The sequence below is a fragment of the Lampris incognitus genome, chromosome 11, assembly GCF_029633865.1.
Source record: "Lampris incognitus isolate fLamInc1 chromosome 11, fLamInc1.hap2, whole genome shotgun sequence".
In the NCBI taxonomy this organism is placed as follows: domain Eukaryota; kingdom Metazoa; phylum Chordata; class Actinopteri; order Lampriformes; family Lampridae; genus Lampris; species Lampris incognitus.
Genome location: NC_079221.1, coordinates 18,513,198 through 18,527,451, shown reverse-complemented (window position 1 = coordinate 18,527,451; position 14,254 = coordinate 18,513,198). Strand labels below are relative to the sequence as shown.

General features: G+C 41.3%; 2 protein-coding genes across 4 annotated transcripts in view; one reads left to right on the top strand and one right to left on the bottom strand.

Moving 5' to 3' along the window:
* Nucleotides 1-3,493, bottom strand: part of glsb (glutaminase b) — a 62,421-nt gene extending 58,928 nt beyond the window's left edge. For all 3 annotated transcript variants that reach the window (XM_056289055.1, XM_056289056.1, XM_056289057.1), the window contains exon 1: nucleotides 3,100-3,493. In XM_056289055.1, coding sequence (XP_056145030.1) covers nucleotides 3,100-3,395 — 296 coding nt within the window. In that variant the 5' untranslated portion in view covers nucleotides 3,396-3,493. The remainder of the gene's footprint in view (nucleotides 1-3,099) is intronic.
* A 4,984-nt stretch (nucleotides 3,494-8,477) lies between these two features.
* fkbp7 (FKBP prolyl isomerase 7) lies at nucleotides 8,478-13,677 on the top strand. Its single transcript, XM_056289975.1, has 4 exons — nucleotides 8,478-8,721; nucleotides 9,501-9,652; nucleotides 12,017-12,144; nucleotides 12,436-13,677. The coding sequence occupies exons 1-4, from the start codon at nucleotides 8,510-8,512 to the stop codon at nucleotides 12,595-12,597; spliced, it is 654 nt and encodes a 217-aa protein (XP_056145950.1). The 5' UTR covers nucleotides 8,478-8,509; the 3' UTR covers nucleotides 12,598-13,677.
* Nucleotides 13,678-14,254: the final 577 nt, after the last annotated feature.

Genomic DNA, 14,254 nt, shown 5'->3' with positions numbered 1-14,254 from the left:
AGATGGGATTTCAACAATGCCCTAAAACATCGTCTGAAAATGTTACACAAAATTAGATTGACATGATGGGAAATATTTTAATACAGTGTCCAGCAAATGCATTCACATTGAATGTTAACACTGCGCCCTCTTGGATGAAACTTCATAAACTCCTCTATGGTCCTCAGCTTTTTTAGCAGGCCTTTCTACTGTGACTAATATCACACCAACAAATTATGGGTCTTCCCCGCAGGATCACAAAAGTGACTAGAAACAGAGTACCCAACCTATATTATAATAATAAAATCAGTTATTATTATCATCATTATCATGAATAATAAAATCTGCCACCAGTCACCAAATGGTAGTGAGGAAGCAGAGGTTTGGCCTTTGACCTAGAGGTCTGGACTAGTGTCCCATTCTGGGAGGTTATATGCATATATTTATATATACAAATACTACAGATACCTAACATGCCTAATGGGCACAATGGGGCTCAGTTTCAACGACTGGGGCTACTGTTTTAATCTTTGGACTTGTTAACTCCTCACATATTGTTAATGACAGTCATTTGCCCGTTTTTTGACAGCAGCTTAATCCTCTTGGCCTCCACCCACTAAATTTGTAGCGTGCCTTTGAACATATGGCTTTGTGCCAAATAGACTCCTGCGAACTTGAAGTGTCACAAGCAACACCTGTGATGTTGACAGGTACCACATTGTACTCTTTTTTTTTTTTTTTTTTTGCAAATGTACTGGATGTGAACAATTATTTATTCAATTCTTCTTACAGTTCCTAACACAAAGATTGATTTTTGGAATATTTTATGTAGACAGCAGGTTTTCCCTTCATTAAATGACAGCAACATTTTTCAGTGCATAGAATGACTTTTAATCAATTTCAATCATGATCCCATAGACATCCTTGTTAACATGAAGCTGTAATCCATCACTGCAATGAAAGTGGATATACACTGCGCAGCATATATTTTCCAGACCCAAGTCTCTAAATAAAAAGTGTTTTCACTTGTCCTACAGAGGATCCTGGATCCCACAGCCTTTTTTTTTCCTTTTTTTTTTTTAGAATGCATCACAAGCTCCATTCCTGTTTGCAAACAGTGCAATCTTTCAGGGCTAAATGGCCAACAGTTGTGCGATATGTCAACAGCAGGATCAGACTGAAGCAACATTTTTACGTTTTTGAATCAAGCAGGGGGGCAGTGGTTATGATATGCTCATCAAAGGCAATGGTTCATGGTCATGGGCTATCAAGACCTAGAAGTAATCAGTTTCTCATTCCTTAACAAAAACTATCCCTGCTGATTTTGCCGAGTCAATTCCCCTTTCTTTGGTTGAAGATATGTTATTGGTGGAATCCCCTAGTGACTGGTTGAGATGAAAACCAGCCTACCCTTAAGCCTCAACAGCACATTCTTGAGAGCCATTTACCCAAGGTTAATCACTTTTGCAATGCAATTTTTAACCATCTGGTTATGGACTGGAAAGGACAATGTCCTGTCCTTGTGTATTCTGGATTGGCTGTCATAAATTTCCTATGACCCTTGGCTGCACTGAGTTGCATCATAATATCGACCGGCTTCAAAGAAAAACCTATGGAAATCTGCTTGAAATGTGTTAAACCCAGCAATGTGAAATGACCTACAAATACTCAATAAGCAAGAAAATGAGCAAGAAAATTAAAAATTTCAGAATTTCTCCAAAATACCAGTAGTTTATGCCTTACAACATCTGAATATTCCAGGGTCAATTTCACAACTATTAACAAAACAATTCCAAATCATAAATACTCAATTATTAATCTATGTTGTACTTCTTGATTACTACTTTATTTTAGTTTCTTTGACTGGCAACACTTAACTTGGCAACATGATGTTTTTACTTGCAGATTTTTCCAATTCACACACAGGTTTAGTGGCAATAATGGGCTTTGTGTGTTACATCTGATTGCAAATGTGCATAGCATTGATGATCAAGCATTCTTTCTATAGCAATTTGAAAGTGTTTGCAAATGCTTTATGGGCAGCAGCAATAGGAATCCACTGTGAATTTATGCTTTGTATGTTTGTATCTGACTGTTGACACAGTAGATCTACAAAGATAGTATGCTTTATCAAATTATTGCAAAATATACTCAAGCATAGGGGCAATTTATATTATGGTTATAGTTGTATAAATGGCAGTCAGTTACAAAAACTAAAAATCAAATAAACTCACTCAGTAAAGTTAGAATACATAACCCAATGAGAGGTCAAAACAGTGCCAACATATGGGCTTAACAAATGTAAAATGTCCATACTGGGTGAGAAATTAATTTAAACTGCCAGATAAATCAAATGTTTAGCAAATAGACAGCTCTTGCGATTGAGAAGAATCTCAGTTCACATCAGTCAGTGTGTTAACTAATGACTGCTAATCGACATGCCAATAATGTTAAACATGTGTTATTGAGCGGGAGGTCGCTGTGGAATCCCCTAGAAGCTATATGGGTTAAAGTTTCTAAATGGCATTGGTTGAGGTTACTCATCACACATAGTAGGTTGAAGTAAAGACGCATGTGTAATAAGCAGTAGGCCAAGGTCCTTTACTGCACTCACATGGCTTTTGTTTCACTTTCAACGAATCGTGAAGTTGATTGCCGGATATGTGCATGGATGTATACCGTTAGGCCAATTCAGGGCGTTCAAGGCCTACCTCAGCTCAGTCAAATGGGTTATAAAGGGTATTACGTAGCACAATGTCATTAGCAAAGAACATAGGAACAATTACGTCTACAGCCGTTTCGTTAACACTAAATTGGTAGCTTCTTTAGAGAGATTATTCTATTAGGATAATACATTAATCTGTCAAAGTGGGCTATTTGTATGGGTGCTCTTGCTGAAACTATTTTTAAAAACAAGATGATGACAGAGAAGGCAATATGTGCTGAATAACATCGTAATAAAACAAACTGTTTTGTCTGGGACAAGCCAAGCGCATACTGTCTACGATTTGCCGATTTGCGCCAGCGTGCGTCATGACTGGGTTTACATGGTGCGCCACTGACAATAAATTAGACAGATAGCAGGTTCATTCAAGAAGGAAGGCAAAAAAATAAACCTACTTATCACTCGCTGGTTCGCCATTAATAACGTCCTTCTTTACTTGGTCCTCCAAAGCAACGGCGCCTTCGGTTTTAACGCAGTAGGACCTGGTGGTCCAAGGTGTGGCGCACAGCAATGGGCGGCGAACACCGGCATGAAGGACCTTCAAACTGGAGACGGCTTTAGCATCCAAGGAGGCAGTGCTGAAGCAGTAACAGATCGGTAACCACGTTTTACGTCGCGAAACAGTCAATGGACGCTTGAGATTGGTTTGAAACAACTCCTTCAGCACTGTGGGAAACCTAAAATGTAACATTTCAATCCTATCAGGCAATTTTTAGAAAACGTTAATTCCAAATATCCAAAAGCGACCTAATTTAGCGGAGTATCAAGACAAGCACACAAGCTTCTCTATTCTCTATCTCAAAGGCAATGACTCGCACAGGAACCGGCGTCGGATTATAGAGGCACAATTGACGCCTCCGGCTTCTCCTATTGGTGAAATATTAGTGATGCACGCCTACGTTCAAGGATGACGAAGGACGCTTTAACGCCGGCTACTGGCTCGCCATCGTGTCTATCAACGTCCTGTAAATTTTGAAAGCGGTGCCATGGATATAGGAAGTGCGCCGGGTTTTGAAGCAAATTTGACGTGGCCAAACCGTGTAATTACAACGTCACGTGACGCAACACTGGCCCATAAATACTTTTCCCCATAGACTTACATTGTGAAAGAGACGTCTGTAAATCAGCGGATAATTTTTTTTTGGTACATCAACTTCCTAGGACGAACACTAAATAGCCCTTATTTGAATAATTTAAACAAGAGAGGGACGTCTGGAGTGCCCTACTTAGTTTGCTGCCACCGCGACCCGACCCCGGAGAAGCGGCTGATGATGAATGAATGAATGAATGAATGAATGAATGAATGAATGAATGAATGAATGAATGAATGAACGAATGCATGCATGAATTTACTCCCTTTCCACCAAGGTAGTTGGAGGGCTGGTCCGGAGCCCTAGCCTTATCTCGAACCAGTAGCGTCTCTCGGCCAGGAAAACAGGTTCGAGAGTGGCACCAACTCGTTTTTATTATTATTATTATTTTCAATAACCGCATATGAACTTACAAGCATGATATTTTTATTATTATTTTAACAACTACATATGAACTTACAAGCATGATCGCTTATCGAAAAATATAAATGCCAGGTGGTGAAAATTAGATACAAAAAAAAACCTCAAGAAAAATAACCGTAAGAATATGCCCAGCAATGCTATTAATTCTGTTCCCATAATAAAAAGCCAGACATAACGTCATTGGGCCTCATTTATTAGTCGTTCGTATATACAAATTTGTTTTTACACACCCTGGGATTTAAATCCCTGAAGTTTTTCTCAGAGACCAGTGTCATCGGCGGACACTTGGGGTCAAGTATGACCGTCCTCCCTCTGGGTCACTCTGAGCCCTCAAGTGGTCGCAGAGGCCGATCCTCGAGCTGCATAATGGGAGGATGCCTGCACGTGACAGCTTTTAACGTGGACTGGCCGGTGCACCTGCAGGCACCACACAGTCCTTGGCAGGGGGTGGCCAGAGTCCAACGGCATGGAGAACCAAGACGATTGGGGACCACCCTCTGTTGCAGCCTTCATCCACCTTCACTGCCATTGTGACCTGGAGACATCTTCCATTGAACTCTGTTGAGGTATTTGTTGAGTCATGCTTCGTCTGGAACCTCCCCATTGACCAATCCACCTTGGGTGACCCTACCAGGAGCCAAGCTCCAGATGGCACAGCTCTTGGGATCATTGGTACACGCAAGCTTCTCCACCATGGCAAAGTGGCAATCCATGAGAAGGTAGCCCCTGAATTTAGAAACCAACCACACGTTTTTGCAAGAGGTCCAGGGATGGGCAACATAATGCAGAAAGGGTCGATCTGGATGCAGGTCTTTGTTCCAACCAAACAGTTATACACCTGAGTCGACAAATCAAAGTCCTTAGCAAAGACTACTGGTTAACTAATAGAATCAGGTGTGTAACTGCTTGGTTCAAACAAGACGATTGGTTGACTAATAGAACCAGATGTGTAACTGCTTGGTTGGAACAAAGACCTGCACCCACACCGCCCCTTTCTGGATCATGTTGTTCATCCATGTACAATGTACAATAGACTACTACTTTCGGCTGCTCCCGTTAGGAGTCGCCACAGCGGATCATCTGTTTCCGTTTCTTTCTGTCCTCTGCATCTTCCTCTGTCATACCAGCCACCTGCGTGTCCTCCCTCACCACATCCATAAACCTCCTCTTTGGCCTTCCTCTTTTCCTCTTCCCTGGCAGCTCCATAGTCAGCATCCTTCTCCCAACCCAGCATCTCTCCTCCACATATGTCCAAGCAATCTCTTTTTTTTCTTTTTTTTGTTGTTGTTGGATTTCCCCCCCCTTTTCTCCCCAGTATCCAGCCAACTACCCTACTCTTCCGAGCCGTCTCAGTCACTGCTCCACCACCTCTGCCGATCCGGGGAGGGCTGCAGACTACCACGTGCCTCCTCTGATACATGTGGAGTCGCCAGCTGCTTGTTTTCACCTGACAGTCAGGAGTTTCACCAGGGGGACGTAGAGCGTGGGAGGATCATGCTATCCCCCCCCATTACCCCTCCCCCCCTAAACAGGTGCCCCGATCGACCAGAAGAGGCGCTAGTGCAGCGACCAGGACACATACCCACATCTGGCCTCCCATCCGCAGACACGGCCAATTGTGTCTGTAGGAACACCCGACCAAGCCGGAGGTAACATGAGGGTTCGATCCCCGTGTTGGCAGGCAATGGAATATACCGCTATGCTACCCGGACGCCCATGTCCAAGCCATCTCAATCTTGCCTCTCTTGCTTTGTCTCCAAACCGTCCAACCTGAGCCATGCCTGCACTCTCTTCTTCACCTCTTTTCTGCACTTCCCCATTACTTTGAATAGTTGTCACCAAGTGTTGAAACTAATCCACCTTCACCACCTCTACTCCTTGCATCATCACCGTTCCACTGTTCTCCCTCTCGTTCACGTATATATGTATTCCATCTTGATCCAATTGACTTTCATTCCTCTTCTCTCCAGTGCATACCTCCACCTCTCCAGGCTCTCCTAAACCTGCACCATACTCTCGCTACAGATCACAATGTCATCTGCAAACATCATAGTTCACGGAGACTCCTGCCTGTACAATAGATGTTAGGGGGTAGAAATTTTAAATAGCCATCACGCTTTGTCACTACCTGTCAGAAAAACTTGGGGGCTAAAAAAGTCCATGGGTGTGTAAGAACAAATTTGTATGTACGAACGATTGATGAATGAGGCCCATTACTTTTACAGCCTTCTTAATGTAACCTGACAGTATTATGTCCATGTAATGCTCCAAGTCCTTTATGAAAACATTGTAAAGAGGAATGCTTTTATAAAACTTAAATTAATGAATGTGAAATTTTACCAGAAAGAAAATTAGGTTAATCACAAAAGCACCTTTTTCCAGATTCACAGACAGTTGAATCAGTTCATCTGGACACATTTATTTAGAGAAACTTTTCATCACTCATCTAAGTGACCTCTTCAGTATCTGAAACATTTCCTCAATCATCTAAGCGACCTCTTCAGTCCCTGAACCTCCGGTTTTGATTGCAAATATATCCCAACACCACTTTTCTGTCAGTGTAGAATGTGATTCGGTCAAATTTCAGATCCAGTTCTTCCATGAGGAGTTCAGACATCTCCACAGCAAGAAAAGCTCAAGTCTTGGTACCGTGAGCTCTGGTTGATGTGCCAACTTGGTTTTACCCAGGATGAAGCCTACTTTACTATGACCATGTTTGTTGGTGACTATCAGGGGACATTTGATTGTCGATGTTTACCGTAAACCAACACAGACTTTTAAAACGATTGGAGTAAATGTTTCTGCTCACACGGCCAGTTGTATATAGCTGCCTCCACAACTGGTAGTGCCGAAATCCTTTCTATCCTAGCGCCAAATAGTAAGACCCACAATGTGGTTTACCCTGAGGCACTTGAGCACTGAGCGACTAATACACATATTGGCAAAGAGGCTTGATGAATGCATTGAAATTTATGACATTTGATAATTTTCGTTAATAACGTAACGATCACGGATGAATAGGCTCGGGGGCACTTGGCTAGGGGGTTGTCGCCCGTGGTGCGGGAGGGGGCTGCAAGCGAACGAGGGGAGCCCGTGCAGCCCGGCCGGATCGTCACAGCCGGGACGCGAACTCGTGTCTCTCGCACCACGGGCGACAACGTTGACCAGTTGACTAAAGGGTCCGGCCCCTTATCCAAGAGCTCCCGAGCCTATTCATCCGTCATCGTTACATTACTCTCTTCCTTCGGGAAGGGCGTCCCCGGCCGGACCGTCACAGCCGGGGCGCGAACTCATGTATTTCGCACCGCGGGCGACGACGTTAACCAGTCGACTTAAGGGTCCGACCCGGTAGCCAAGGGCTAGCGAGCCTATTCATCCTTGATCGTTACATTAACATTCGTTTATTCGACATTCGTTTATCACATGTATCATACCATAAATTATCCTATATTTCCTCATTATATCGTAAATATCAGATCATGTTGGTTGTTTTGGTGAGAACATTTCCCCCGGGCAACGCAGGGTACCTCTAATCAACACCAGTCTTCACTCTTTCGGTGTAGATGTATAAATCTATTCGCATTTCTTATTATTTATCCTTATACACAAAAAAATAAAGTTATTATGCCATTGTTTCTTCGGCATAATTTTTATCCACAATAACGGAATTTAGTAATAACACCGAGATAATGGCCTTGATTGGGCAACTTTTCAACATGGCCTTATCACGTCATTCAAGTCGACCGACGTGCGTTTTTAAAGCTCGCGTGGAACTTTTTGAAAAAGATCGGTCTCTATATCTTGTATTCACTGAGGCTAAGGATAAAACCCCCCTCAACCGTCCACTAGTCTCCCATATTATCCATCTAGCTGTCCATCGTGTTCGGTAGGCGTAAGGTCCCAACAGGAACCTCGTCGATGCTTCTCTCGGGAGAAGCTTCATGGACATTATCTCGGAAACCACGTGATTATACGACACTAGCCGAACCTCCGCAAACCTTAAACTTTAACCACTGCCTAACCCAAATCCTAAACTTAAACAGTGAATATAAAAGGGAATTTAACGGGGGGAAAAGTCATATGAGCTGCACACGAAAATTTAATATTTTGCATTTGAATTGCACGACATTATCAGGTGGCGTTGTTGTACGTTTCCCAATGAAACCGTAAATCGGCAGTCCTCCGACGTTGACGTAAATTCCGAGAGAATGTGTACGGGGACTTGCTTGCGTCTCCACGTCACCTCCGAACGTCGTTTTCAGAAGGTGCCACGAACACACACTAAGACGTGATGCCGAAGTTAAACCTCTTACTTTGCTTACTAGGCTTTTTACTCCCGTTTTACTTTTTTGTGCCTGCGAATGCAGAAGAACCGAGTGGTGACGTAAAGATTGAAGTTTTATTCATGCCTACGGAGTGCAAACAGAAGAGCAAACGGGGGGATCTGGTGAACGTTCATTATGATGGGTACCTTGCTAAAGACGGTTCCCAATTCTATTGCAGGTAGGGCACGTGAGCAAGATAGTGCTCTATCATAGTCTATGATTTTCTTGTAGTGACAAATTAATTTTCTTTAAGCAATTACATTTGCATGGCTGACTGCATGTAAACAAAATGTGTATATGTTTACTTGCAATGGAAAACTGTTGATGATTGTGACTACCGTCGTCTACGTTACAGCAAGAATATAAAATAAGATGACACTTAATTAATCCACAAGAGGAAATTCAGATGTCACTACAGCATGAGAGCATATATGCAAGTTAGAACACACAAACTGTATTCAAGAATACACCAAAAGTACAATGGTCATGGAAGATACTGCGGTGGGAGGTAGTCACTGTGCAAATGGCAGTAACCCACAATGTATAAGTATATTCCCACAGAGGTAGTACGTCTTTGTTCATATTATGATCTGGCTTCTTGCTGCCATTTTTTTTTGTAATTGGGGTTATCATTTGATTGATTGACTGATAAGTAAGGCAAGGCAAGTTTATTTGTATAGCACCTTATCATCGCAGAGGTTATTCAAAGTGTACTATTCATCCTTAAATTGCTTTTGATGGAGAGGAAAAATAATCTAGAAAGTTAATTACATATTTACATATCATATTGGCGGTCCCAGCTAGGATTCATCAACTGTTAGTGGTGACAAGTTTCTGCTCTCCATAATTGCTTGCTCCATTTCTGCCATTCTGTTGTGCTAATGAGATGGGACAATATATATATTTCTTGTACGTTAGCAACAGCTAAGCTTGTCCACTCTGATTTTCACATTTCAGTCGGTCAGACAAAACCGGACATCCTCAGTGGTTTGTTTTGGGTGTTGGACAAATCATCAAGGGCCTTGACTTGGGAATGAAAGATATGTGTCCTGGAGAGAAACGAAAAATAACAGTTCCACCTGCCCTAGCGTTTGGGGAAAAAGGCAAAGGTAAATATAATTGTAAGGGTGTGTTTGAATAAGGGACTTATTTTGCCTACTAGAGCCAACTATAGTGCAGAGACTGCCCTGCTAAAAATAGCTGATGATCTCAGAATTACTGTTGATGCAAATAATGTAGCTGACCTCATGCTGCTGCATTCAATATAATTGCCCACAGTATTTTAACTGACAGACTTGAGAATTTGGCTGGTCTCTCTGACACTGCCCCTAATTGGTTTTTCTCAAATGTTAGTGGGAGACAGGCACCTGTCCGCCTAAGTGATAATGTATCAAAAACATTTGATATCAATCATGGCATCACTCAAGGAAGCATTCTTGGCCCCTATTCTATTGAATCTATATTTTCTCTTTCTTTCTTCTCTCTCTCTCTCTCTCTCTCTCTCTCTCTCTCTCTCTCTCTCTCTCTCTCTCTCTCTCTCTCTCTCTCTCTCTCTCTCTCATATGTCATCACAATAACAATATCAACGATTATTGATAGGCAGATGATTCAGTTCTGTATACTTGATTTCCTGGATGATATGAATGATCTGGATGAACTACCTGTCTTATTGACATCATTACCTGGATAAATAAAAAAAGAAGAAATAGATTTAAGAAAAGACTGATTGTTCTTATGACCTTACAGCTAAAAAAAGAGATCTGCTCCACTCAATTCTAAGCCATATAGCTATCACTTCTTTTCTTGCTTTTTTATTTCCCGTTATTTCATTTCCTCTTAACCCGTTTATTCTTTTATTTTTGAAACTTTGACAACAAAACGTCATTAGGAGGGGTTATTATGCATATGCATGGAAGTAAACCTACTTTGTTACCATGCAAATTTATTAAGAAGGGTTATGAAATTATAGGAGTTGTTTTCATTAAACTTAAAATACACTAGTGCAGATGTAATAATAAAATATTGGTTCTATGACAGAAAAAAATGCATTGATACTGTGTGTCTTCTCTTTACAGCACTTTAGTTGAAAGAGCATCCCTTCCTACATACTTCTGTATGCCACTCATCTTCCCACGGCATGTACTGTGAGCATGCAAAGGTTTTAAGATTTTCTTCTCTTTTTCACTCTGTGACTTGCACCGTGGCACTTTGCTAATGCTGGAAGTCGTGTTGCATTTAATATTATGAGCACATCATGGGGGTATCTTAATTTTCTGTTATATGGCTTCTATGAAATTGGACGTTGTATGCCCACTGGATTAGTGGTCTACCGTGACACTGGAAACTGCATTTTAGGGTTCAACTTTGGTTTTGCGTTTTATGTTTTTAACTTTTTCCAACTGCGCTTAGTTTATGACATGGCTTGCTAAACACGCATGCTTTTTTCAGCCCTGGTCTGCTTCACGTTTATGTTGATGCACATATTCAAGCCTGAAAGCTGCTGGGTATAACCTGAGCCCACTATTGTTGGCTGCAGGGCAGTTGCACTGGAGCTTCTATCCTTTGTGATCTAGCTGTCCTTCACATTTATCAAGATTTAAAATTTTATGCTTATTGTCTTATATCTGACCTTAAATTATGACCTTTTGGGTGTGTTTTTTTCCTTTTGCTGTATTTGCATATCTTCTCACTAACACGTCCTTTAATTTTTTTTTTATGAATCAGTACTTTTCTTGAAAATACTTAGTATCAATATTGTTACCGCAAAACAAAATAAACAAATTCCTAAATGGATCAAAGAATTAATTTGTCAAGTAGTTTTTCAGTCACTTTTCTCATTATCCAAGTGGGTGGCTGTCCACATTTTGGTTAATCACTACATGGGTAAAAAATAATTTTAAACTTATTGAGCTGACTATTAAAGATTTGTTTCCACGGGGCGTTCAGGTAGCATAGCGGTCTATTCCGTTGGCTACCAATACGGGGATCGCCGGTTCGAATCCCCGTGTTACCTCCGGCTTGGTCGGGCATCCCTACAGACACAATTGGCTGTGCCTGCAGGTAGGAAACCAGATGTGGGTATGTATCCTGGTCAGTCGGGGTGCCTGTTCGGGGGGGACTGAGGGGAATAGCATGATCCTCCCACATGCTACATCCCCCTGGCGAAAGTCCTCACTGTCAGGTGGAAAGAAGCGGCTGGTGATCCACATGTATCAGAGGAGGCATGTGGTAGTCTCCAGCCCTCCCCGGAGTGACAGAGGAGGTGGAGCAGCGACCGGGAAGGCTCGGAAGAGTGGAGTAATTGGTCAGGTGTAATTTGGGATGGGGGGGAGAAAGGGGGGGTACTTTCAGAATGTCCCATGGTTAACATGTATCTAAAAATGTCAGTACTAAAATAAAATAGGCATTATTGAAGTCTATTTGGTCCTTTAGAATCTTGATTTTTGAATCTTTTTTTTTGTTTTGTTGACCAGCTCCGGTCCCACCCAATGCCACTGTTATCTTTGAAGTAGAGCTCTTTTCGGTATCCAGAGGACCGCGTACCATGGAGGCATTCGCAGACATGGACCTTGATAAAGATCGATCTCTCACAAAGGCTGAGGTAAATGCTTTCCTTTGTTATTTAAGTGTAAAGAATATTTTGTTTTTGCAAAAAAAAGCACATAACCAAAATGTTGGCTTATCATTTAAATTGGATGCTGCGCTTTAGTCAAGTGAAGAAATTCAGTTTACAAAGCCAACAAAGTGATTGGTTGCCTTGACCATTCATAATCACCTCTTATATTGCCATCGTAGTTTGTAACACAGTATGCTCTTTTTACGTAAGAGAACTGTACCACAGGTATATCACTTAAATTACAATTTAAACAATGAATGTGTCTTTTATTTTCAGGTGAAAATTTACTTGAAGGTGGAGTATGAAAAAAATGGGCCTCCACGTGATGAGCCTTTTTATGAAAAGATTTTGACTGATCTATTCCACAAGAATGACCATGACAAAGACGGACTGATTTCTGCAAAGGAGTTCAACATTTTCAAACATGATGAGCTCTAGGGTCCAACTGTGACTGAAGCCATTGCACTAGCTATTTTTGTTTTTTTGTTTTTTTAGCTTATTAACTTTTTTTCAGTCAAGAGAGAAAACTGAAGTAAAGAAAATAGGTAAGGAATGTACTGGGAAGACACAATGGCTGGGATTTAAACAAGCCCCACTTGAGTTCCAGAAACTTTCAATTCAACAAGTCCTTTCCAACGCGTTGTCCTTTTGGCACACCTGAAATTGATTTTATAAAGTATTTTAAAACTAATACTGTAGATGGAAGAAATTCCCCGGCTTATAATCAGGTTTATTCTTAAGGCAAATACCACTGAAATCTTTGCAATATGTATTCAATACCCACACTTTACCATCATTGGTCTGTACTGAGTAGTATGCACTGTTGTCTTCCTTCAGGCCAAATCACCTTTAGCACAGAACTAGCCCACATGATGTGGAGTGCTGCAGATTTTGTTTCATTCAAATTATCCATGGAAAGCTCCAGAATGCAGCGGTGTGTCATGCGAGGATAGAATCTGAATTGTGCCGTAGCCAGAGACACGGCAGAGGAATGTCCCTTCCTTCCTTCAGAGTCCCACCCATCAGTGTTCCCATTTAGGTTCATTGAGAACGAGTTCAAAACACGGCAGTGTACTGTAATGCAAGACCATTTCTGACTTACAAATTCAAATGGGTATTTTAACGCTCTACAAATTCAGCTTTCCTCTCATTTACAATAGGACGATGCCTTCATACCTTGATATGACATCACAGCTTAGGGCCCAAGTTCTCAAAGCTTAATTTTGTGAACCGTAAACTCAGATACTACTTGACTGTTCAGGGCAAAGGTACTTGTGAATTCTTTGAATGGTCTTTCCAGTGAACAAGTTTATGAATAAGACTGCAGTTCATAAAGAGCTCAGCACTTGCTTTGTAAATGCCACTTCTACCTTTTTTGTTTGCGACATTTCCATATCACTGTACATGACTCCAGATTTCACCCATGTGGAGAGGTGATACAGTATCTATACCTGTGGCTCATGGTAATTACTTTTCCTTTACAAGCCCAAATCAAAAGCTGTATATACATTTTGAATAAATAAGTTTTTATTGTACCTGTGGTCCACCATTCCATTTATTTCTAAAACAAAGAGAATTAGGACTGACGGTGCTGTCATTTATTAAACAAGGATCTAGGTAAATCACTAACCCCTTAAAAAAATATCAGTTTTGTTGATTTTGTGTTGTGTCAATCATTTTGTAATAGTGAGTGTCATTTTTTTCCCAAATGGTGTAATATCAGTTTTTGGGAAACTTTTTTTATCAATATTAATATGGTTTGTTGACTCTTTTTTTTAAATAAATATTACTTTTGGGACATTTCAGTCTTTAGTAGACAGAACAGTGAAGAGCGACAGAAAATACAGCGTGAAGAGAAAAGGGAAGGACATAGCAGCAAATCACCCAGAGTGGAGTTGAACCTCAGACACTGTTCGGTGCTGAGTCAAATGGCAGCCACTTGTATGCAAATAAAGGCTGGTTCCATATACAGCAATTTCAGAAATTTTGATTTGCAGTAGGTTCGAAGGGATCCATCAAATGGTGTTGTTGTACCACAAGACGGCTCACAACATACTGACACACAAGGTGCAGGACACAACCTAACAGAACAGTA

Excerpts from the sequence above, each read along its gene's own strand:
- fkbp7 (XM_056289975.1), top strand. The coding sequence starts at position 8,510 with ATGCCGAAGTTAAACCTCTTACTTTGCTTACTAGGCTTTTTACTCCCG. Across the intron at positions 8,722-9,500 it reads GGTTCCCAATTCTATTGCAG|TCGGTCAGACAAAACCGGAC; the intron begins GTAGGGCACGTG and ends TTCACATTTCAG. Across the intron at positions 12,145-12,435 it reads GATCTCTCACAAAGGCTGAG|GTGAAAATTTACTTGAAGGT; the intron begins GTAAATGCTTTC and ends TTTTATTTTCAG.